Source organism: Anopheles arabiensis, chromosome 2, assembly GCF_016920715.1.
Source record: "Anopheles arabiensis isolate DONGOLA chromosome 2, AaraD3, whole genome shotgun sequence".
NCBI lineage: Eukaryota > Metazoa > Arthropoda > Insecta > Diptera > Culicidae > Anopheles > Anopheles arabiensis.
Window position 1 is genome coordinate 111044658 of NC_053517.1, and position 22648 is coordinate 111067305.

The 22648-nt window shown below is 47.3% G+C and overlaps 3 protein-coding genes across 7 annotated transcripts; 2 read left to right on the top strand and 1 right to left on the bottom strand.

Moving 5' to 3' along the window:
* Positions 1-120: 120 nt before the first annotated feature.
* On the top strand, positions 121-1537 carry LOC120898540 (leucine-rich repeat-containing protein 59-like). The gene is made up of 3 exons (XM_040304532.1): positions 121-451; positions 574-633; positions 712-1537. Exons 1-3 carry the CDS (start codon positions 335-337, stop codon positions 1447-1449), a joined length of 915 nt encoding a protein of 304 aa, XP_040160466.1. The 5' UTR covers positions 121-334; the 3' UTR covers positions 1450-1537.
* On the bottom strand, positions 1527-2673 carry LOC120898542. The gene is made up of 2 exons (XM_040304534.1): positions 2175-2673; positions 1527-2102 (listed from the first exon to the last, which is right to left on the bottom strand). Exons 1-2 carry the CDS (start codon positions 2293-2295, stop codon positions 1621-1623), a joined length of 603 nt encoding a protein of 200 aa, XP_040160468.1. The 5' UTR covers positions 2296-2673; the 3' UTR covers positions 1527-1620.
* A 223-nt stretch (positions 2674-2896) lies between these two features.
* Positions 2897-22623, top strand: LOC120898538 (proton-coupled amino acid transporter-like protein pathetic). Of its 5 annotated transcripts, none has more exons than XM_040304525.1 (6): positions 2897-3021; positions 14753-14852; positions 14961-15031; positions 19002-19094; positions 19160-19972; positions 20060-22623. In XM_040304525.1, the coding sequence occupies exons 2-6, from the start codon at positions 14844-14846 to the stop codon at positions 20466-20468; spliced, it is 1395 nt and encodes a 464-aa protein (XP_040160459.1). In that variant the 5' UTR covers positions 2897-3021; positions 14753-14843; the 3' UTR covers positions 20469-22623. The 5 variants fall into 5 exon arrangements, with proteins under 5 accessions (XP_040160459.1, XP_040160461.1, XP_040160460.1 ...); XM_040304527.1 differs by lacking the exon at positions 2897-3021 and adding an exon at positions 6352-6477; XM_040304526.1 differs by lacking the exon at positions 2897-3021 and adding an exon at positions 6359-6489.
* The last annotated feature ends 25 nt before the right edge of the window (positions 22624-22648 follow it).

The window sequence follows — 22648 nt, forward strand, 5'->3', positions numbered from 1 at the left end:
AATGTAACGGATGAAATATTTGAATTTGTTCCGTTCCGCCCGACAACCATCGAGTATAAACGAACATATTTTTTTCGGCGAAAATGCCAACAAAGCGTCTCAGCTGTCAAACCAAGCTGATCGGAAATTGTTATCGTTCGCCTTTTTGTGAAACATATCGCAAACATATTTAAAAACATTCCTTTACCGTATCAGTTTAAATACCAAAAGTTAAGTAAACTGTAGTCAATTGCTTTAAGCATTGCTTGCTACCTACAGAACAGGAAAGTGAAAAGGGCCATCGAGCTTCCCAGCGGACGGAAACTTCCTGTAAAAGGTGTCCAGCGAGAGAGCAATGGCAATGAAGCAGCAGGATGAAAATGACGAAAAAATTAACGTTCGCGACCGGCTTACGGATAATGTGTTGGATCTGAGTCTTATGAACATTTCCAAAGTTCCCGTGCAGGAGATTGTGAGTATTGAAGCAAAACGGAGGTTTTAAATTTCTAAATTTCCATATCAATTAATCTTGCTTTCTTCATGCTATGCCTGCTCCATATGATGTTTGGACAATTTGTGTAATATGTTTCGTAGAAAACGCTCCGACGCGCCACTATTTTGGATCTTTCCAACAATCGTATCTCCATCATTGAGGTAAGCATATTAGGCCAATCCCAAATTTCGACCGCTTCATCCTCCACCTCACTTACGGCTCGCTCCCGGCTGTTTTAGAGCAATTTTACCGACCTCACGCAACTGACCCAGATAGACCTCTCGAAGAATCGCATTACGACGATTTGCGATGATTTTGGTCTGCTCACTAACCTACGCCGGTTGGATTTGTACAAGAACCAGCTCACGCGGCTACCGCTAACGTTCGGACGCCTCAAGAATTTGAAGTATCTCGACCTGAAGGAGAACCCGCTCAATCCCGCGTTCAAGAAGATCATCGGCACATGCAGCGATACGAACGATTGTCTGGTGGCAGCGACCCGTGCGGTCGATTTTATGAAGCAAGTCGAAAGGCGCGTACTAGACGATCGCACCAAGGAGCGCAAGGTGCGGGCAGAACAGCAACGCTTGCAGCAGGAGCAAGAGCGCCAGAAGCGCGAGAGAGAGGAAGAAGCTGCCGAAGAAGAAGAAAAACCTGTTGACGAGCAAAAGTCAGACAAAGCGAAGCGCAAAAGAAAGACGACTGCTGCTGCTGGGGGCCGAGGCGAAGTCATAAACTGCGATGATCCCAAAGCGAAGGGGAGCAATAGCAAGGCGAAAGCAAAAACCAAACCGGGAGCAATAAAACATACAGCTTCGTCAGGATGTTGGCATTCTTCTATGCTGTGGATGCTGATGTTGTTGCTTTTGGTCGCAACGTATCTGCTCTACACGAGGTACAACGATGTGCTGCACATGGCCCGCGAAGGCACCGTACGCGAAGCGCGTGAAACTATCCTCGAAGAGTACATCAAATAACTGCACCCGCGCCTCACGATGATGATGTTACATCAATATTGTGCATATATAAACTATAATAATAAAACGTTAAGCGATTAAGAAGTGACATGTTTTTGCTTTACAATAAAAATACCGATTAGTGCCGGTAATAAGCTTAACCCTTCAAAACCGAAATCATTATTGCTACTTTTACTGTAGCAAGTTTTTCGCTTCGATCTGCATAAGGTACTGGTGAATATACCCTTGTACATCACAACGCGTCTGTAGTGGAAGTTTTCGCAGCACCGTACGAACGTAGCGTAAGAAAAACTTTTCAGATTCAGGCAGGATGCCAGTCGCTGGTAGCTGGCATTGATATGGCACTGACGCCTCTTGCTGGATGTTTTGCAAAATTTCAGCCTTGGAGGACTCGTCCACGGCGTTCCGTCTTGTGCGAGATGGTCCTGGTGCCATGATGCTTTGTGCTGGTTGTTGCGGATCACAGTCACCCGTGGAGTGCGACTCCATCTTAAGAAACACCACGGAGTCATCCTCTTCCAGACCGTCTTTCAACTCTTCACGCATAAATTCCATCTCGTTTAGCTGCTCCATTGGCAGGTTGGTCTCTTTTCCTTCTAAATGTTTTTTGTATTCCACTATTCTTGCCTCAAACATCTGTTGGCAGCGCTCCACTGTGCATGAACAATTGATTTGGGAAGAAGGTGACAAAGCGAGCTTAGATACGTAAAATTAAATGGACTTACCACTGTACTTCAGCTCCCTCGCGGCTAGCTTCCAGCATTTTTTCACTTCTTCTGGAGTGGCAGGATCGTTTACCGCATACAAACACTTGTATTTTCGAATGACATCGATGAATTTGGTCATTTTTCTTAAAATATCAACACTCAGTTGGCCATTTACTAAGTACTCAACTGGTCATTTAGTAAAATATCTTGGCACCTTTGCAGTATGCGTGCTGTTGCTTTGATTTGAGTTTGTGGAATAAAATGGCAAAAACCCGGCTTGCCGGCGTCTGATTGACAGAACGTGTTGCAGGGTTGGATTGAAGCAGATACATATTCGAAAAACAGTTCTAATTAAATCGGTTGTTTTGTCTTTGATAAATGAAATGTCTCATTCATTTCAATAGAACACAATTATTTGTAAACCTATTGATAGTCGCCACTCCTCCTATGACACAGAAAAATTTATACAAAAAATGGTAACGGAAACAATTTCGAACATCGAGCGCGTATTTTCGAAACATCCTAACACCCTCGAACGGTTTCGCGAGAGTTGCCTGTAATCTTTTTTTGGTGCTGTGCGGTGACCGATAGACACATTCAATCCGTACGGGAAAGTCGTGTTAGATTTTCGGCCGCATTTTCTACGCGAATCGTCACGCAAGTGCTGCAAATGAAACTGTGATCAAGTGAAAAGAATGTTTTGGTGAACTGTTCGCATTAATGTGTTGTAAAAAGGTGCCTAAAATCGAAGCAAATTCTACATGTTCCGGGTCCGTGTGGGTCGTGAATAGTGCTCTGCTGCAGCGACCGAGTGCATAAAGTTGCCAGAAGAACAACAGCTAGAAGAATACACGATTCAGAGGAGGTAAGGATGTGTGAAGAAAGAACAGCACCGAAAACAACGACTGCATGAATTATTAAATCATAAATCGAAGGAGGCCGCGGTCCACCAAGCGGACGTCGCAGGGAATTTCGGGACCACCTCTTGACGTGGGCCGGCGGCTGAGATCGTGAAGAATACGACGACGAGTACCGGTTTTCGTTCTTTTGTTCGCTCGCTTTTTTTTTTTTGGTTGCGTGCATACGGAATACTCATTCGCCACGTGGTTGTAGCCTGCCGGCGCCGGCGTACGAAAAAGAAGGGTTTAGAACACACGCCAGCCCAGCGGTAGAAAGTTAGAAAAGGATAAAACACACATCAGTGAGACAGTCTTCGAAACGGGAGAGTGAGAGTGCAAGTGAGAAAATTCTAACCGGGAGAGCAATGGAAGAGCGGCTGGCACACACACACAAATTGTGCACCAAATGTACGTAAAACGTGCGTGCGCGCGTTTCCAACCCTCCCCCGGGCGCTTTTTGAGCCACTGTTGAATGAAACTCATCGCATCCGGGGGAAAATGGAGTAATATAAGCTCAAAAAACGTTCAATTATTAGGCATGTTTGAAGCCCGAGAACAGGAAGGGAAAGCCGAGGATCTACTTCATGGCTTGCTGTTCGTTTGCTCCAACGTTACTCACACACAACAACACCTGACGTAATGGATTCCGCTTGCCTAGGCATAAGACAGAGCGCGTACACGCACTATACACGCCGAAAATAGTTTCCGACCCGGGCTGGATTCCATTTCGTTCTTTTTCGCTATCGAGAAATAGATCTGCCTCTCTGGCTGTTCGTTCGTCTGTTCCGCTGGCTGGCGTAAATTTCGCCTCATGCGTGTCCGCCACGCCACGCCGGTGCGGTTATTAGCAGCTCCCCAAAGCATGGGGGGAACCGTCGGTGCTAGCCCACATTGCCCACACAAAAAAAAACCTCCTCCATGCTGCCAGCGTAAGGCTTCTCCTTCATTTTAGCCCGCTATGAGCCGCCAGAAACTGCGCGAAAGCGGATCGCGAAAACGCGGCTTCTTTTTGTCCGGCTTTTACCGCTCCGGGCCACATTTGCTGCTACTTTTCGGTTTGGAAGCGGATAGGGGTGGAAACACAAAAAAACACACACTCAAAATGTACCAAACCGACGGATCGATACGAATAATCAGCTGAAGGGGGCAGCCAGAGAGCGGTTACAGTACAGTCCGAGTGGAGCCTCCGTTTTTTGTTTCGCCCCAGGATTACTACCCACCCGTGGAAGAAGACTCGTGGGTGGTGGGTTTTCCCTATCCCCCTCGAGCTTTTCCCCAGGCACGCAAACGCACCGCCGCCGGCTGTATGACGCAATTCAAGCAGAGGTGCGTAGCCAACGTTGACAGGAAAAATGGAAAACAAGGTCAGTGTCCAGTCCATTCAGCGGAAGCATCGTGGCGTTCGCCCTTAATTTGTTTGTCCCAGCAACAACCATCGCAGCAAGCGGTGCACACATAATCCAATACAAACTGTACATTGATGCTTGGCTTGGGTGTCTTTTTTAGGAGAGCCGCAGCGGTACGGACAAAATTAAGAAGCGCAGTTACAATGTTGTTGCATATTCCCACCCCATTGGCAGCGAGTGACCGTTATCACAATGAGGCAACACAGAATGAATCTGTAGCGAATGGAAAGAAGCCAATTTTTTCCACCCACCCCGAACAACAAAAAAAAAACGGCCAGAAAACCGGCGAAACCGTTTTATTCAGAGAAAGAAAACCACCGCTATTTTCGATTGGTTCGGATCGTCTCCGTACAACACGCAGCCCATTTTCGCGGAACTCAATCTTGCAATCAACAGCGTGTATACATATCCGTTCTGGGTGGCGTGGCAGCATTGGTTGAGGCGGAATGAATTATATTTCCCTCTTGCCTGCCGCCTTCTCATTGGCGCCAAATTTCCTCCGTTATTGCAATTTTACGGCACTGCATGGGGGTAGAGACACAGGTACACACACACATACACACCAAATTGCAAGTATGTTGTCCACAAACGGGGCGGAAAGCTGAGTCATCGTCATATGAAATGTGCAGTAAATGTGAAATATTTTTACCTGCTCACGCCACACACAAGAAAACCTTAATAGTTTCCGATAGAAATTTGTATGTGTCAATCTTGCTGCGATGGATCTACATTTAGAATGATCATCTTCATCGAATCTTGTTTGCTAATGGCTCGGTACGACGAGACATACCTGCACCGATCGAAGACGAACAACATTCCTTTGCTCTTCTGAACGCACGTGCGTCGCTTAATGGCAAACGATTCTTCGAACAAATTCCACCCTCCGATAGCCGTACAGCCGACCAAGGAACCATCACCGTTCCCAAACGCGTGTCCCAAAGTGACCGAGTTCCGATTTGCTTGCCGAATTGCGTGTATGTGTGTCTGATGATTGTGTGTCTGTTCTGTAACGCCACTCGCGACTGATTTATTTTTGGCCTAGCCCTACCTCCCCCCCCCCCTGCCATCTACTGCAATGACATCGAAAAACGCATCTCCCCTTTTCTGGCTTAAAACAAACCGGCACGAGCGGCAAATTCTTCGCCTGTAATACGCGTTGCGTTGTATTAAATGAGCAAAATGCTTTTAAATCATCAAACAGACCTTTCTCGTTTTGGTTTGCCGTTTTGCTGCTACCCCAATACGTTGAATACTGATGACAAATCACATCACGACTGGGGACGACGACTTTTCCTTTCGCTCAAGGGCGGTAACGGCTATGCGAAGTAGCGGTGGAGGGGTTTTATAAAGTTAGAAAATTAGCCTGATGCAATGATGATTCAGTGTTGGCGAAGAAAATGCACCAATGATACACCCCTCTGGCCTCTCAACCCACCAGAAGCCGGCAGTACGAACGCCCGAAGAGAAGGAAAACCCAGCGAATGAGCTGAGAAGAAAGACCCTGGCGGCGAACTAGAATGTATCAGTGCAAGAGAGAAGGAGAGAGAAAAAGAGAGAGAGAGAGTTCTGTTATGCTCACGAGTTTACTTGAAATTGAGCATAACGTCTCGGTCTAGGAGATACGAGAGAGCAGCCCTCCGCAGTGGTACCTGGGTACCTGGGTCTAGCATGCCATGCTCTATGCAATGATTGCAGAAGACACACCATACAATAAGAAACTTGGAAAGGAAAAATGCAAACACACCACATTTCGGCACCGCGGTTTCTCTCGCATTCTACTCAGGGAAAAGAATGTTCTGCGTGTCTGTGTGTGTGTATGGCGTACCCACCCATTTGCATGGACGGCGAATCAGTGTACATTCACTGTTCAACCCTGCCGGGGGGCGCACTCCCTGTGTTTTCCAACGGCCACAGAGCCACACACGCGATAAATCAAAGTGAAAGGAAGGAACTACTCGACTCCACTGTGCGCTTTCCAGTCGTATTTGCAAGAGATTCGTCGATTTCTGCACAGGGGTGAGGTTCAAGGTTTGTGCGAGTGTATAAAACATTAACTCGGTCACCGAAAAACCGGTATTCCGTTCGAGTCTGTGATCGAAGCCGTTAGACGTAGCGTTAGAGAAGAAAAGGGGGCGCGCGCACGGACACAGAAAGACAAACCGTCGATCGCGCCCGGAGTGTAATAATCGATGATCTCGTTTTGTTGTGTGGTGAAAATACTGAGGTTTGTTTATCGATCGTGTCACACTCTGCGTGAGGAATACTGTGGGAGGTATGGGGGCAATGTGAACAAAAAAAGTGTGATGTGTTATTAGTTTATTGATGGACAAGGTTCTATCGGTTACTCGAGCCCTTACACTAAATGCTGCGAGGAGGTTACAGTTTCCAACCTAGACTCAGCTCTGGGCCACAATAGGACCGATTATTGACAGCTTCGGGTAGCGCAGCATTTGTGGAATCAATTATCGAATGTCCCTCCCCTCCCCCACACGCAATGGGATGGGGATGCTTCACAGTGGGGAAGGGAGCACAGGCCAACAAGGCAACAAGGGTACAACGCCAGAGCTTTGTATTGTTTGAACAGCAATTTTGTCTTGTCTCGTGACGGAACGGAAACAAACATCTCGCTATCACCAACACATCAACACAAACACTTATACAGTGTCCTCCCTCTGTTCTTTCAAGATCATAAAGATAGAATTGTATCTTAAAAAATACAGATCAACGTATATTTTGCAACACATTTCATTGTTAAGCAAATCGTTCCCAAACGATTCTCTCTTCCCTCAGGCGAAGAAGAGGCTAAGGCCACGCTCACTACAAAGAAAAAGGGTGCGCTCTACTTCCTAGGCGTGACCTTTCTCCTGCCATTTCATTGTGATTTCCCTTGGTGATTTTGCACATGTTTACCATAACGCCATCTCCTCCCCCCCATACCGCCCTTCACCCCATTCGTTAGACGACGACGACGGAGGAAGCGTATTTAACTAGCGCCGTGACTTCGTGCTCAAACAAAACCCCCCATCTATTATAGTCCAAGTATCGATTCGATCACGCGGACACTTCGAACGCGGCCCGAGAACGTTTACATTTCGCGCCAAAGTCAATCGCCAACGCCAACGGACACAATCTCTCCTGCCTAGTCGCCATGGCAACTGGGCGTCTGAACGGGAAACTTGCACTCCTAGCTACAGTAGCTGCCAACTGTGCACCTACACTCGTTCCCCCCACTCTCTTGCTCCGTCTCTTTCTTTCTCTCTCTTTCTCTTTACGTGTCTCAAACAATCAACAGCTTTGCTCCATTAGAGTTTTTATTTGCTTTTGCTTCACAACTCTCCTTCTTCTTCCTTCTTTCTCGTAGCCACCAGTCTGTGTTCAATGTTCTAAGCACGCGTTCACTACTTATTCAAGCGAATCGTGCGTCTTATACGCCACCCCCCTTCGGCCTGTCTTTACCCCCGTCTCTGTATCACGGATGCTTAGAATCGATGGTTAATATTTTGCATTGCAAAGTGGAAGAATTAGCTTATTTGTTTAGGTGACTGCGGCTCTGCGCCCCTCCACCCGTTGTCGAGTGGGTGCCAGTGCTAAAGATGAAGTATCGCCTCCCCCAACCCCCTGTTAATGGTTGGGGATTACTCAATCGTACACGGAACGCCACATCAGGATACTGGGAATGACGTTTTGAAGTGTTTAATTTTAGCAAACAACGTTTGCGCTTGTTCTTCTTCCCAAGTCGATCAATACGCTTTCCGCTGGACCAATCAGCGTGGGTTGTAAACTCATTTCGGGAACCAGATGACGACACACCGGCGAGGCACCAACTCCCCAAGGTGGCCTACGTAATTTCGATGACGTTGCACAATGCCACCGCGTAGGAAACGCATCGGATTAGACGCGCTGAAACGCGTTCTGCAGTCCAGCGCTATTCCAGCCCTCAGCCATCCAACCCCTGCGGGTACATGATGTCGTTTTACGCTACGCCTTCTCTCTCTACGTTACACCGATAACGCTATCACCGATAAGAAGTCCCTCGTAGGTCCTTGGTCGGGGTGAGCGGGGGAAATAAATTCCGACCTTCCGACGCTGGTGTGGTTTTGGGTGTGGTGGGTGGTGGTCGCCGTTTCGTAGTGGCGTTTCCACACGATGATAACGTGTATTTTCGTTTCGCGCCTTATAAATACTACGGCTCCGACCGGATCATCGCATAGCGCAGAACCTTCAGAAGTATTACAGCATTACAACAAATCCGGCTGCCAAAAAAAACCCTCCCTTCGTAGCCGTACATAGTAATCGGCTGTGGTCTGAAATTAGTTCCCAAGTAGTAACCCTTGGATATTGCATCATTCGGCAAAGAGTCGGCAATGTGTCGGAGACACCACGCGGTAAGCGACCCCGTTGAATGCGCCAAAAACTATCGTATCGCCGGCGGCGGCGGCGGCGAGAGAGCCACACAGAACAATACCCAAAACAAGAGCAATGTGCTGGTGTGTTGGTGTCATCGATCAGCGAGAGACAGAGCGAAAGAGAATCGAATAGAGAGGCGAGAGAGAGAGAGAGCAGTGGCTTTGAAATGTGTTGGCGCGTCAGCAAATAACCGCTAGACTGTAGATAGACGAAGCGCAGAGTGGGGGGGTTGGTGGTTAGTAGTAAGTATGTAAGTAGCAATCGCATTCGGAAACACCGAGTCGAGTCGGTCCTCTCACAGTTCACCATTGCCTTGGGCATCAGTCAAGCTTTCAGTTATCGTTTGACAGTTGCCGTTAGAAGAGGTGCCTCTAGAAGTAGGTCGCGCCGCACACACTGCCGCACAACCGATTGAGAAGCGCCGAATTTCACCTTCAAATCCTGGTAGGCATTTCCTTCCTTCCGTCCTTTATTGCAATAGCACCTTCCCTCTTCGGGAACGGGTAACTAGGATTAAGGATTTCTTCAGCGACGTTGTCAGTGTTGATCAGTGTTTGTGTGTTTTGTGTGTGTGTGTGTGTGGTTGGTGAAGAAAGTGGGTTGAAAGTTGTACAGCGTTTTTTATTGGGGTGAAGAGAGTCCCCGTCGTGGTCGTAAGTGGTTCTCCGTAAAAGCAAAAGGTGAAGTGGAATTATTTACAGTAATTAGAACTTTGATAGAGAACCCTCTCTCCGCGCTTGGTGGTGCTCGTGTAGTTTGTCGTACGTCGTTAACACGACATCGAGCTGTTGTTGGGAGGTCGTTGCGAGCGGGAACGCATTAGAAAACGGCGGGCACGTGGCTTTGAAATCTAATATTCTTCAATACACAGTTGCGCTTCTATCGGGAAGGTTTGCTCCTACTCCCTTGCCACCAGTTCGAGTTCTCTCCCTACACCTCTTTTACTGCAGTTCTGTGTTTGCAGAACAGTACACGCCTGGTGTGTGCACGTTCTGGCTCATTACGCTTCGTTCCACAGAAGGGAAGTACTCAATTATTTTGCCGCGCGCATCGGGTTACATCCACGTCGCCCTAATGCTTTGCTAATACACAAGTTAGACAACCTCACCTGGTAGTAACTTTTGCGAGGAAAAGCCCCCGGAGCTCCGCTAGAAGGCTTCCGTAACATCGTCCCAGCCTACTACGCCATTTGCAGAGGTACTTATCGCATTGTTCCCGAAAAAAAAACAGGTGTTTGGCTGGACTCACCGTGTTATCAAGCTACTACAGAGCAAGAATTTCAATGAGAAATTACGCTTACTACGATTATTACTGAGGGAACAACACAGCTCAGCTGATAAGCCCAATAGTGGGGGTGGTGTGATCGCATTCGCTTTGAATGACAACATAAAAAGCTTCATGACGATGCTTCCAGAGGCAATCGGACGGGTCGTACAGAAGCTTTGTCGCTAATTTGTCGGTCGAATCGACCCAAAGGCGGTGCCGTTACGTGTCAAATGTGCTAAAAGTTAAATGCAAACAGTTTGCACCGATGCTCGAATCACTTTTAGCGCTTTTCGCGCGTGATTCCCTTTCATCCCTTTAATGTTCCGGTCGGCCTTGGCACAGAAAGGTAGCCCGTGTGTCGGCCGATTCTTGGCCCATTTTCTGCTACGAACCCTCGCCCGGCCCGGCCCGCCCGGTACCACTGTCCTGGAACTTGTTGCTTCATCTGGTTGCCATCTGTGTTTGCCAAGAAGCGCAAGGGTAGAATAACGTCAGAGAGATTGCCGGCGGGAACAGGGCGAGCTTACCAGTGGGCTGGCTTACTCGCTCGAGCCTACCATAACCAGTTTCCCAGAAATCAACGGTTCAGCAGTTCGGCTGTTCTCTTGTGTGCCTTCTTCGAAACATTGGAATCCTCCTTCCTTTCCTTCCTCCCTTCGTTTTGGGTTTGCAGTTGTCCCTACAGTCAGCAAAATTTACAAGCCCCCTTACTTCTCAAAGTTTCCGATTTTCTCAGCATGAGGTTGATAATTTTTGTAACGCTCAACAAAAAGTGTCCGTTTGGCCGTTATACGATAAACGCAAACAGGTACACACACAAACGCGCGCGCACTTCCCTTGGGAGTTGAAAATGGTCATATTTGCATTCTACAATTGTTTTAGGTTTCACCACACTCCACCAACCAGGCAAGAGGGAAAATTTGTGCAAGCTTGGCTAGTTTTTCTGGACCCAATCAGGAGGTCGTCGTCTGGGTCAGTGGTCCGGGGGGTTGGTTCGGGGGGCTACAAATGGAGTCGTATTTCACGCGCGTGTTGTAGCGTTCCTATGAATTTCCCAAACACGAGTAGGTTGCATCAGAAAACTAGCTGCACACACACACGATTTGATATGCATTGACCGACGACCACGTGGTGGAAACGATTCTAAACCATTTAGAGGTTATAACGAATAACCCCTACTCTAGCAAATGGTTGAAGAGAGGAAAATAATGATCCCAATTTTGAGCTCCCTACACATGTAATGGACATTTAAATGATGCACAACCATGAGTATTGGCCTGCGACTGTTGAGTGCTTTCGATGGAAGGTTTCTGAGGCGTAACCAGAGTCTCCATGAGATTGTGTTGGATCGATCGAAGCAACCCGTATTCTTTTTAGCACGCGCAAGATGTTGCATAACGATCATGGCTTGCTCGTTTGCTAATAGATGGCGAGAACGCTCGTAAATTCGTCTCCGAACTTCCGCAAGCCCTTCACGACACACCGGACATTCCAAAGGCCGGACATGCTTGAGGTTCATAAAGCGCCACCGTACAATGTTTGACAGTTGCGGCGTAACAGAATGTCTAAACGATCGTTAAAAAAAGACGAGTGTCGACCGTGTTTTTGCAACATCCCGCGCCCAATGGAACGAAACACAAGCGAAAATCAACAAACTAGTTCCGCCACAAACACCAGATTAAAAAATAATCAAACATACAAACAGAAGGCGGGAAACAGAAAGCCGCCTTCCAAAGTCCGGCAAAAAAGTAAATAACCCTGGAGCGCGCAGGTGGCGCTTTTGATAGCCGTGAGAGGGCGTGGGGTAAGATGTAATGTAAATGCAACGTGATCGTCACCCGGAAGTAGCCGTTCGAGTTCGAGTTCTGACTGTTGAAGGAATGAGCGAAATCAGCGACCAGTGTCTACACAAAAAGGTCATCAAAAGGTGTCCAGTTTGGTCACTCTACTGGAGTGTGATTCGCATTTCCCCTTTCCATTCTATCGATCTGGAAACCGGAAGCGTGTTGGTAACGGGGCGATAGCAGCTCGAGTTCCTGCTCACAAAAACTGCAATTTTAAATCACCACACCAATCTGCTCACGTTAAACAAGATAACGATAACGTGGAAGCGCATCCACTTACATACAACATGTTATCGATTTTGAAAAGTATCACACTCTTGTTGCCACTTCCCATCGTTCGAAGAGAATGCTTTCGACAGCGCAATTGAATATTCAGAGCAGTGGAAGAAGAGATAAGAGATACACCTCCTCGATGATAGCTGTAGACAGGACAGGAGTAGCTGATTGACAGGCCGCAATCTGCTGTGGACAGTGGAATATATTGGAACCTGGTAGTAATTGGATTCTTTGCTGACTCACGTCGCCGGTAAGGCTGTTTTAAGAGAGGGTACGTTCTATCGAAGAGGTTCTTTGCCTATTCCTCCCGATCTTTCATCCTTAATCAAGGCCTAGTGTGCCCTAGTGTGGTGCCCTCTACTAGCGTGCGATAAGAGATGTTTAAAGAGATGGGGGCTTGCTGTTGGCAAAACTGTTTTTGCCTACCGACACCCGCTGCTGTTGTTGTGGAGCGTGTTTGCGGTTTCCTTTCCACACGACCAAAGGACGAGGTTCGACCATTATCGATTGCCGTTAAATGTTTGCGACCGAGCATGTGAGGCAATGTTATTGTGGAAATAGGAAAAAGAATCACACTCGCTTATCAGCTGCACGCGATCACACCGAAGCTGACCTCTCCGGGCACCCACCGCGTCGATTGTACGCAAGGGGCCGATTTTTAGAACATCCCGATCGATAGCCAGCCAAATGGTGAGGTATATCTTCCACACAAAAGTGACAAACGTGTTAAAAGCTTGTTCTGTCGCTTCGGGTTTACGTTCGATTTCACTTTCATTCACCTTTCCGGAGGACTTGTTCCCTTCGCTCCCCCCTCGCACTGCTCAAGGGAACAAGTATAAATAGAACCATTTTGACTACGGACAAAAATCAACCACCACCATCGATTTGCGGGGTAGTAGGAGGGTGGGGGTTATGCTGACGTCAATGGCTAGCAACAGATAGGGGTAGTATGGAAAACCATTTCAAGGTCTGTACGCCAAAATAAAGAGGAAAACCCATCGAACATGATTGACGAATTTTGGTGCAAACGTCGTCCGGCGGTCGTTGTCGTCGTTGTCGTCGTCGTTTCTTATCTCTGCTGGTGGGTTCGATATGGCACCACCGGCGATAGGGACGTGCAGAGAGGGAGAGTATATGTGTCAGGCAACAGAGGTCTGACCGCTCTTGAACCGTTAGCCAAAACCTAATCATGACGGGGTGGCTGGCTCTCGAGAGTCATTGTACTAGACGCAAAAACGCGAACGACGCATTGTGCGGCAAGTTGTCGCGGTCGGAGTAGAAAAGTGGTATTTTTAGTGCATGCTCCTCTTTAAAAATAATCCATAACAGTACTCAACGAGCGGATAAGTGGACCGGAACATGCCACCGTAACAACAGCATACTATCTGTTTGCACCTGACGACCCCAAAATGCGAAGGAGGTGTGTCCTCGTGACACCTCTAAAATGGCGAGCACAAGATTCAAATTCTTTTACGCAACTAAAATAACTCATTATTGCGTTGTTGTGATGCTCCTGCAGGCTGCGCACATTGCATCTTTCTGAGACCTGCATTTAGTTCCATTAAAGCATTCCACTATCACCCAGAATCAGAATCAAAAGCTCCCGCGATCGAAATGAGTGCTTTGCTTTCGATAAAACACTGCTACAATCAATCCCGGGTCGAAGGGGCCAAGTCAAACGGGGAGGAGAGGAGGTTAGTTAGGTCTGAAATCGATTTGACCGTGATTGTTTCGCTTGATAGTACTGCGGCCGCTTGACAAGCGATATAAATATTCATCACGCTATCAGCGCGCGCCTAACAATTGGAGCCCGCGCGTTGGCGTCTAAATGGTGTAGAGTTTTGGAGTTTGGTGGCAAGGCCACGTTCGGGTTCGCTCAATCGACCTGCGGGCAAATGAATGAAGCAGACGAGCCTCCACACATTGTGGTGGGTCTGTGTGTTTCTTTTCCCTTTTTCCAACGGAGGAATTAGGCAAGACCTTCCCGTTTTTCTTCTTATGCTTGGCAAGATCGCGCCTAAATTGATCAGTAATCAGTCTAACCGCCTTGCCTTAGAACGATGCCGGCAGATGGCATAATTTGTGTCCAATTGATGTGTGGTGCCGTGTCGACATTCTATCAAGAAGCGGATGAGGACATTCAATTACTGTCTACTTTCACGCAACGATGTCTGTGAAAGTGCCTGTGTGGATGATGGTCTATTCTGACGGGATGGATCTGATCCAGTCCTGTCTGTGTCCATTAGCCAATACGTTACGCTCCATTCAAGTAATGTGCACTTTTCTGGACGATCGATTAAAGCTAAACTAGGAAGCTAGGGAGAAGCTAGCAAGGCATGTGATTGGCATTAATTGATGCGAAGATCAATAGGAAGGGAAGGACAGTCGTTGCAGCAAATCGATCACATAGCATACATGGAATAGTCTCTCATGTGCATTCGTCTATTCTGTACAACTCAAGTATTGATCGTTTTGTGTCTCTTCTTCTCTATTTCCAGCACTAATCCAACACTTCATACACTGCACTACAGGCATACAAAGGAGCCTGGGTTTTAAAAACCGCGTCCACATAGAAACAACGACACCAAAATGGTGAACGTAAGTATTGTGACACTCTGAAGTGGCCAGAGTCCCCCTCCTATAAGATGATGCCTAGAGCACTAACCTAATCTCCCGCTTCTTCTTTTACTGCTACCCTCGACGCAGGAATACACGGGACCACCTCCACAGGAAATGGAAACGTTCCTGCCCCAGGACGGAAAGAACGGAGCCACTGTGTAAGTGCAACCATAGGGTTGGGATGATATAGAATTTCAGTGAGGACCACCAAGGGTTTACTCTGTCTGGTTCGCTGAGTGTGACATTCTCATGTACTTAAATTGAAGTGCGAGTTGTCCGGATGGTTCAGCTGCTATTTCCGCTGAACTTGATCGCTGGATTAAGGAAGCGATCGGATATCGTGGATGCTTTTTCGTAGCGTGGAATGTCTGAAATGTTAAGCAAAACTTCAAAGATGTTCACCACACGACCCAACGCAACAGGTGTCCAGTCCAACGCCATTCTTGCGCGAGCCTTTAGATAATCGGCTTTAACTCCTCACATGAAATGATAACTCAAAACGAAATGGCAAAAAAAGGTTTCTTTTAATATTTTGTAATCATGCTACGGTAATATTTTAAACAAGATTCCTGTGCACGATACATTGTGCGATCTTCCCCCCTCTGAATGAATGTATAGAAAATTTCATACATAAAAACACTTTCACTATGGGCAGGCATAAATCAACTAAATTTATGTCGCACACTCCGTGGTCCATCGTGGAGGGAACGACACAGCTTGTATTTTTAAATAAATAATTTCGTCCTTCCTTCATTTCCACCACAGAAAATCCCAGCCATTGCTGGGACCAAAGAAGATTAAGGTTGTGCAACACTGTTGGATTGTTAAATTGTTGCAAATTCGGAACGTTTCATGTCCTGTTCCCCAGAACGAGAGAACGAGTTGGAGTTCATTAAAACAGCGCTACTATAAGTAATTCGCTACCGAACTTGGTCACGTCAATATCCTGGGTATGTGTGTGTGTGTGTATGTGTGTGTTGAACCCCCAAAAATGGACTAATGATAATTGATTGCGGGAACATCCCGATCGAGGAATGTACTTTTCGATTCACCCTAGGCATACGCCCGTTTGCCTGACGCTTCCCGTCCGCTTCTCAGTCCACTGTCCAAAGGGAACTGACAGTTTTGCGTATTCGCAATTCGCTGCGGGAAGCTGTTGCGATTCGATGCTTCATAATCCTCCGATCTTCTTCCAACCTGAGATGGGCGATCGACCTCTGCAGGGCGTTTTGTCGGATGGTACACGAATTTTGTACCACGCCAAGCAAACCTCATTTTCGAACCCTCATTTTAAGGTGAAACCACCGTGCGTCTGGCAGCCGAAAGACCACGCAGCATACAACAAGAAACAAATAAAACGCCTCAAAACAGCATACCAATGCGATCGGGCGCGCGATCTTTACGGAGGTCTTATACTCCGAGGTCCCTTCTGAAGTTGCTGCTCCTTCACGCCACCAGCGTACGTGATTGTGGCCCATCGTGTCGTCCTGAGGAAGAAAAACTCCACCACACCATCATGCTTCATCTTTACACGAGACCTTCGGCTTTCTTCTTGTCCTCTTTTTCCTCTGTCTTTCTCTCTATCTTTCCCTCTCTCGCTCGTATTTACTACAATTTTCTTTTAGGCCAATTTTCTGAACCTCCTTCTTCCGCTCTTCTGATGCACTCCACAAGGAAAAATTTGATAATGAACAAATCGATATTTCGAACAGGATATTGGATTGGTGAGGAGGAGCAAGAAACTCAAGAAACACGGGGACGAACGTGTATGTACAGCACCAAGCACCACGCTCTCCCTTGAGTTTGCGCGAATGAAAAGAGAACCGAAAGAAACCGGGTGTAGAGAAGGAATAACTCATCATTTTCTTTTGCACAACAGCGTTCAATGTATGGTGGGGGGGGGCGAAACTTCCGGAGGGTAGGTTTGAGGTGGAATAAATTAATTCGAGGTCTGAAATCAACATTGGAAAAGGATGCAAAGGGTCAAAAGACGGAGGGAAAACGAAACAGTGTACAATCAAGAGTCACGAGAAATGACATTTCGATGTGCAATGGGGATGTTTGTATCCTTTACTGAAGTGCAGTTAAGCGCATTATCTTGCAGCGACCTCAATTGCAGTGACAATTGCATTTTGCAACAAATTTTCAACTCTCTAAATTAATGTTTAGTATTGACAGGTTGTACATTAAATCAAACTAAACGATCGATTTTAATGAGTCATAGAAAACGAACCTGTCGTAAGTGACATCAAGAGAGTAAGGGACACTCACAATCATTTCTAATCACGACACCTGTTTATGATTATTATTCCCGTTTATGGTGCGTTTTCTTCTATGCCCATACTCGCGCGATCACTTCCCGCGTACGCGAACGATCGATCGATTATGTGTTGGCGCGAATTTGTTACGCCTGCTGCGACGCTGAGTGCATAGATTCAGCGATGCATCAAGAACGTTGCAAAACCCGACTTGCCCATCAAAAATGCATGCAAACAACAGTGCAACACTGACACACGGGCTGATTTGCATGTGCAGAAAGAAAAGTATACCACCATCACCACCACTGTCATGCCTTTGTGCGCACTTCTCTTCATCTAGAGAAAGGGGCAGACAACCCATGCTACGATGGATGGAGGGAAATGCAACCACTAATAAGAGGGTTTGTGTGTAGCAGCGGAGGCATAAAGCAATCGATGTCGCTGTCGCTTTACAGTTTATTTTTTGTCTTTGCGCCTGGCCAGTGTAAAGAGAGTCTCCCCCCCGCGTGTGTACCGTGGCAAGGAAGAAACGGTTTGCTGTGCATTGTTCACATTACAGACTATCCGGCCCGGAGTTGGGATGCAATTTTCAACTACCAGGGAGGGTCAATCTGAGAGGGAAAATCTGAGAGACTGGAGGGGGGTTCAATGGGATGTGTCGAGCAGGAGGAGGTAAGGTACTCCTCCTCTGGGGTAGTTAATAACAGCTCCGAAAAGGTAAACCGATGGTTAAACACCACCGTGTGTTGTACAAGGGATGCGGGGAAAAGTTCGAAAGACATCACTTCAGCGCATGTTCGTCTCTGTCGCTCCCTGTTTGTGGTGGTTTCTGTTGAGACGCAGCCGAAAATTATCCTCCCGTGTTCTCTCCCTCCCTCCCCCTGCTGGTCTGTTCTGTCTTGGAGTGCAAAAACCCACCAAAAAAGAAACTAACAGAACGCGGGGCAGAAAAATGTTATCATGCCATGCTTACAGGGAGGAGGGGATGGAGAGCATGTCCACCAGCCAAACCCTTGAGCATGAGGTCCATTCCCTCACCATGGGCCCTGCTCACTGGAAAGAGGGAGGAAGGGTTGGGGTTTAATTTTTGCTGCGCCAACCGCCAACTGCAACCTGCCAGGCGCACACCACACAAGAGCCAACGACCAGGACCAAAAGACTTTGCTGTGGTCAGTATGCTAACGGTCGTCCACCGAGCAGGAGGCTTCTTTCGGTAGCTCACCAAAAGCGATAGAGACCCTTTTGGAAGCTACAGTTGGACGTCCCACTTTTGTTCAACGCTTTTGTGTGTTTGTGTTTATGTTAAGAAGTTTTCAATGTTTTATTATGTTTTTTTTGTGACTAAGGTCACACCGTGTTTGGTGTTTTAAATGAGCGAATTTGAAGCGTGTGCAAAGTCTCAAAACATTCCAAACTCCTCCAGCTGCTTGCCACCTGTAGTGTGTGCCGTGTAGTGTGTGTGTTGGCAAGTGAACAAGATCGTGTAAAGCTCTCCGTCCCACAAACGCTCCACGCGGTTCGGAAGCAACGCCTCAGCAGCAACATGGCGTCGTCAAACAACAATAATAACAATGAGGAAAAAATGGATATGGATATAAGGTGCATAACAGCGCATGGAAAAGAGAAAAAGGGAAACATGGTGGAGAAATTAACGGGCAAATTCTTGGCTTCCTTTAGCGGGCTCTGGCGGACATTGGCTGATGCAACAGTTCCCCAAGCAGTGTCAGACAGTTTAGGCAGACATTCTTTCTGATTTCTTGCATAAATACATCATTAAATAAATGTTAAATTTAAGGAAAACTCCACAATTATTTGTAACCCCGAGCTAATATGTCCCCTGTCTTTTGTTCATTTTACCTATTCCCAACAGATACAAGTTTACTCCCGCCAAATCCGATGTGGAGGCCAATGGTACAATACAGTTCGATCCGTTTAAAGAGCGGAAATTAGAACATCCTACAACGTGAGTGTACAGCAACTATTCGTCATTCGTTTCCATTTTCTAATTTTCTCGCTCTCTTCCTACAGTGATGGCGAAACGTTAACGCATTTGCTGAAGGCATCGCTCGGTACGGGCATCCTGGCGATGCCGGTCGCGTTCACCTACGCCGGGTTGGCCGGCGGTATCCTGGCTACCGTTTTCACCGCCTTCATCTGCACCCACTGCGCGTACGTGCTGGTCAAGTGTGGCCACACGCTCTACCGACGCACCCACCGAACGGCAATGAGCTTCTCCGAGATTGCCGAGGTCGCGTTCGAGAATGGACCGGAATGGGGCCGCCGGTGGGGCATGCCCACGTCCTACTGCATCCGCTACGGCCTGTTCATCACGTACTTCGGTACCTGCGCCGTCTATACCGTCATCATCGCGACCAACTTCCAGCAGGTGATCGAGTACTACTACGGCAGCCCGCTGAATCTGCGCGTCATGATCGCGCTGCTGCTCGTGCCGCTGATCCTGCTGTCGTGGATCCCGAACCTGAAGTACCTCGCACCGGTCTCGATGGTGGCGAACGTGTTTATGGGCGTGGGATTGGGCATCACTTTCTACTATCTGGTCACCGATATGCCACCGGTTAACGATCGGCCGCTCTTCCTACCCGTCATGCAGTGGCCAGCGTTCTTCGCGATCGTTATCTTTGCGATGGAGGCCATCGGTGTGGTGATGCCGCTGGAAAATCAGATGAAGACGCCCCAGAACTTTATCGGCCTTTGCGGTGTGCTTAACCAAGGTATGGCCGGTGTGACGCTGATCTACATCCTGCTCGGTTTCCTCGGCTACGTCAAGTACGGTGATGAGGCACAGGGATCAATTACCCTCAATCTGCCAATCGAAGAGATGTAAGTGTGTGTGCGTGTGTGCGGAGATCGAATAATAAGTCCATGTGAGTAATGAGTGCATGATGTTCCCCATTTCGTTTCGTTTAGCCCCGCTCAAGCTGTGAAGATTCTGATCGCCCTGGCAGTGTACTGCACATTCGGACTGCAGTTCTACGTGTGTCTCGATATTGGCTGGGTCGCCATCAAGGATCGGTTCACCAAGCGCCCGAAGCTGGTTGAGTACGTGATGCGCACCATCCTCGTCACTGCAGCCGTCCTGCTGGCCGTTGCCGTCCCGACCATCGGTCCGTTCATTGGTCTGATCGGTGCGTTCTGCTTCTCGATCCTCGGACTGCTGATCCCGATCGTCATCGAGATGGTCACGTACTGGGAGGAAGGATTCGGCCCTGGCAACTGGATCGTGTGGAAGAACGTGGTCGTGTTTGTCTTCGGTATCATCGCGCTCGTGTTTGGCTCCAAGAGCTCCATCCAGGACATTCTTGCCCTATACTCTTAGGTCTGCAGCACCTTTGGGTTGTGGCGAGTTGTGGAGAAGGCGAGAGTTACGGCTAATGGTTTGAGTTGGCAAAGCACACACACACACACACGCATATACAAACACACACCCATGCAAAGCAATCACGCCGCCAACCAATACGGAACTACAGAGAAATTGCTGACTGAGAAACAAACTGCCTTTCGTTTGCTTTCCCACCAAACGCAGCTACCTTTCTCCATTTATTTTGCTATTTAGATTTCTTTTCGATTTCAGTGCACGACTTTTGTGCATCGGCGCCAAGCGCCAACCTGTGTAAGGAGGGGGAAGTGTTATTCCTCCTCCAGACGTGTGTGTGTGTGTGTATGTAGTTTAGGACAGAAGAAAACTATTGTGCTGATTGTTTGGAAACACCAGGTTGGGACCAGTCCGATCGTTAGCAAATGGGACCTGGGAAAAAGGAAAAGGACCAGATGCTCCTAGGGGGCGTGATGATGACCTTCCCGAGCCATTGCTATCAGGCTGCTACCCTTATCGTTAACACACACACACACATACACAAGTGCCTCAAATAGTAGAGCAAACAATTGATATTGTGTAGAAGTAGCAACAACAACAACAACAACAACATCAAACAGACACGCATCGTAACGCAACAAACGATATTGTTTTATCTGCAACAGGGTTTTTGGACACATTGTTGGGCAGCAGCAGTAGCAGTAGCAGCAGCAGTACTAGGTAGTAGCAATAGTAGTAGTGCGCTAGGGATTTTACGCGTTTCTGGTGTACGTGTTTTTTTCCATCACACATTGTTTTTGGTACTGTAGCGATGGAAGTTAACAAAAACAGCATTTTGGACACGTTGTTGAAGTTTTGGAACGTAGCAGCAGCAGCAGCACCCGCTCTCAGGGATGATGAGTGAGCATTTCAAGCACAGATATACAAAATCTCGCAAAACAAAACAATGCTGTGCGTAACAACAACCACAACGACGAAACACGGCAGGTCGGTCGCGCGCATCGTTTGTCGCTCGACAAAATGTTTCAACCGTTTTTTTTGTTCTCAACGCTGCCATGTGTTGCTTTTATCAACATCATTATGTTGTTGCTTTTTCTTTTCGTTTTTTCTCTCTGTTGATTAAGGCCACCGAATCTGTTCCCTGCATGCGCCTGCGATTACCGACAACCCAACAACAGGGGTAAAAGGAAGAAACAAAATTAACAAATCAGCCCCGAAAATGATTGGTGTAATCAAGTTTTTTGATCTCGTGTTTCGAGATTTTGCTATAAATCCTCTCACTTACGGCCAGTGGCGCGTCAACGATTCTTTTTATAAAAGATACGTTTTCAACGGTAATCCAACACACATGCACCGAGAATTGTAGTGCAGAAGAGGGAGAGAGAGAGTGCGCTTGTCCTTAGATAGAACAGAGTAAGATGGTTTAGTAAGGCACCTTAGGTGAGCCCGATTGGACGGGTGGACGGACGGACTCTGCACCTGATTTTGTTACAGATTCAACAAAGAAACGCAATGTTCCACAAAATTATCTCCCTAAAATGGACACGTCTCTGGGACAATCATTCGGCAAACGTTGCGCGTAAATGTGCGCACTATATCGTAAGACAATTTCCACTTGAACGCAAACAGGCAAACGCTACCGTATTTAAGACGCTCAAATTCAGTAATCGGTCGCGTTACACATTACACTTGATCGTTCCCGTGGTACAGTACCATTCATTCATTTGCTTCTGTTTGTTTGTTTTCTTTTCTCCTTCCCATTCCTATAATTATTGTCCCTACTATGTAATCATGTTTTTCTCATTGGCCCGCATTAGTGAAATAAGTGAAATACAGTCTGAACTCGCTGAGTTGAACTTTTTGATTGTCCGCCAACGATTGAACGATTGGTGCTTTTTAATGTTCCCTTGTGCGTGCTTTATAGTTGCCCAGTCAGCCAACTGTCGAACAACCAAACGCAACTAGAGCAACCAAGAAAGCGTTCAACTAGAAGCGTTCCGACTGTATTCGAATTAAGAGGTGTACGAAAATTTGGCCCGCCCGTCAGCGCGTCCTGACTGGCTACGGCCTAAGACTTACATTGATTGTAATACCGCATGTAAGAGTGAATGAAAAAATAAATAAACAAGTAAAGCGTAACATTTACTACAACAAAGAATGAAGCGTATAGTAACATCACTTAC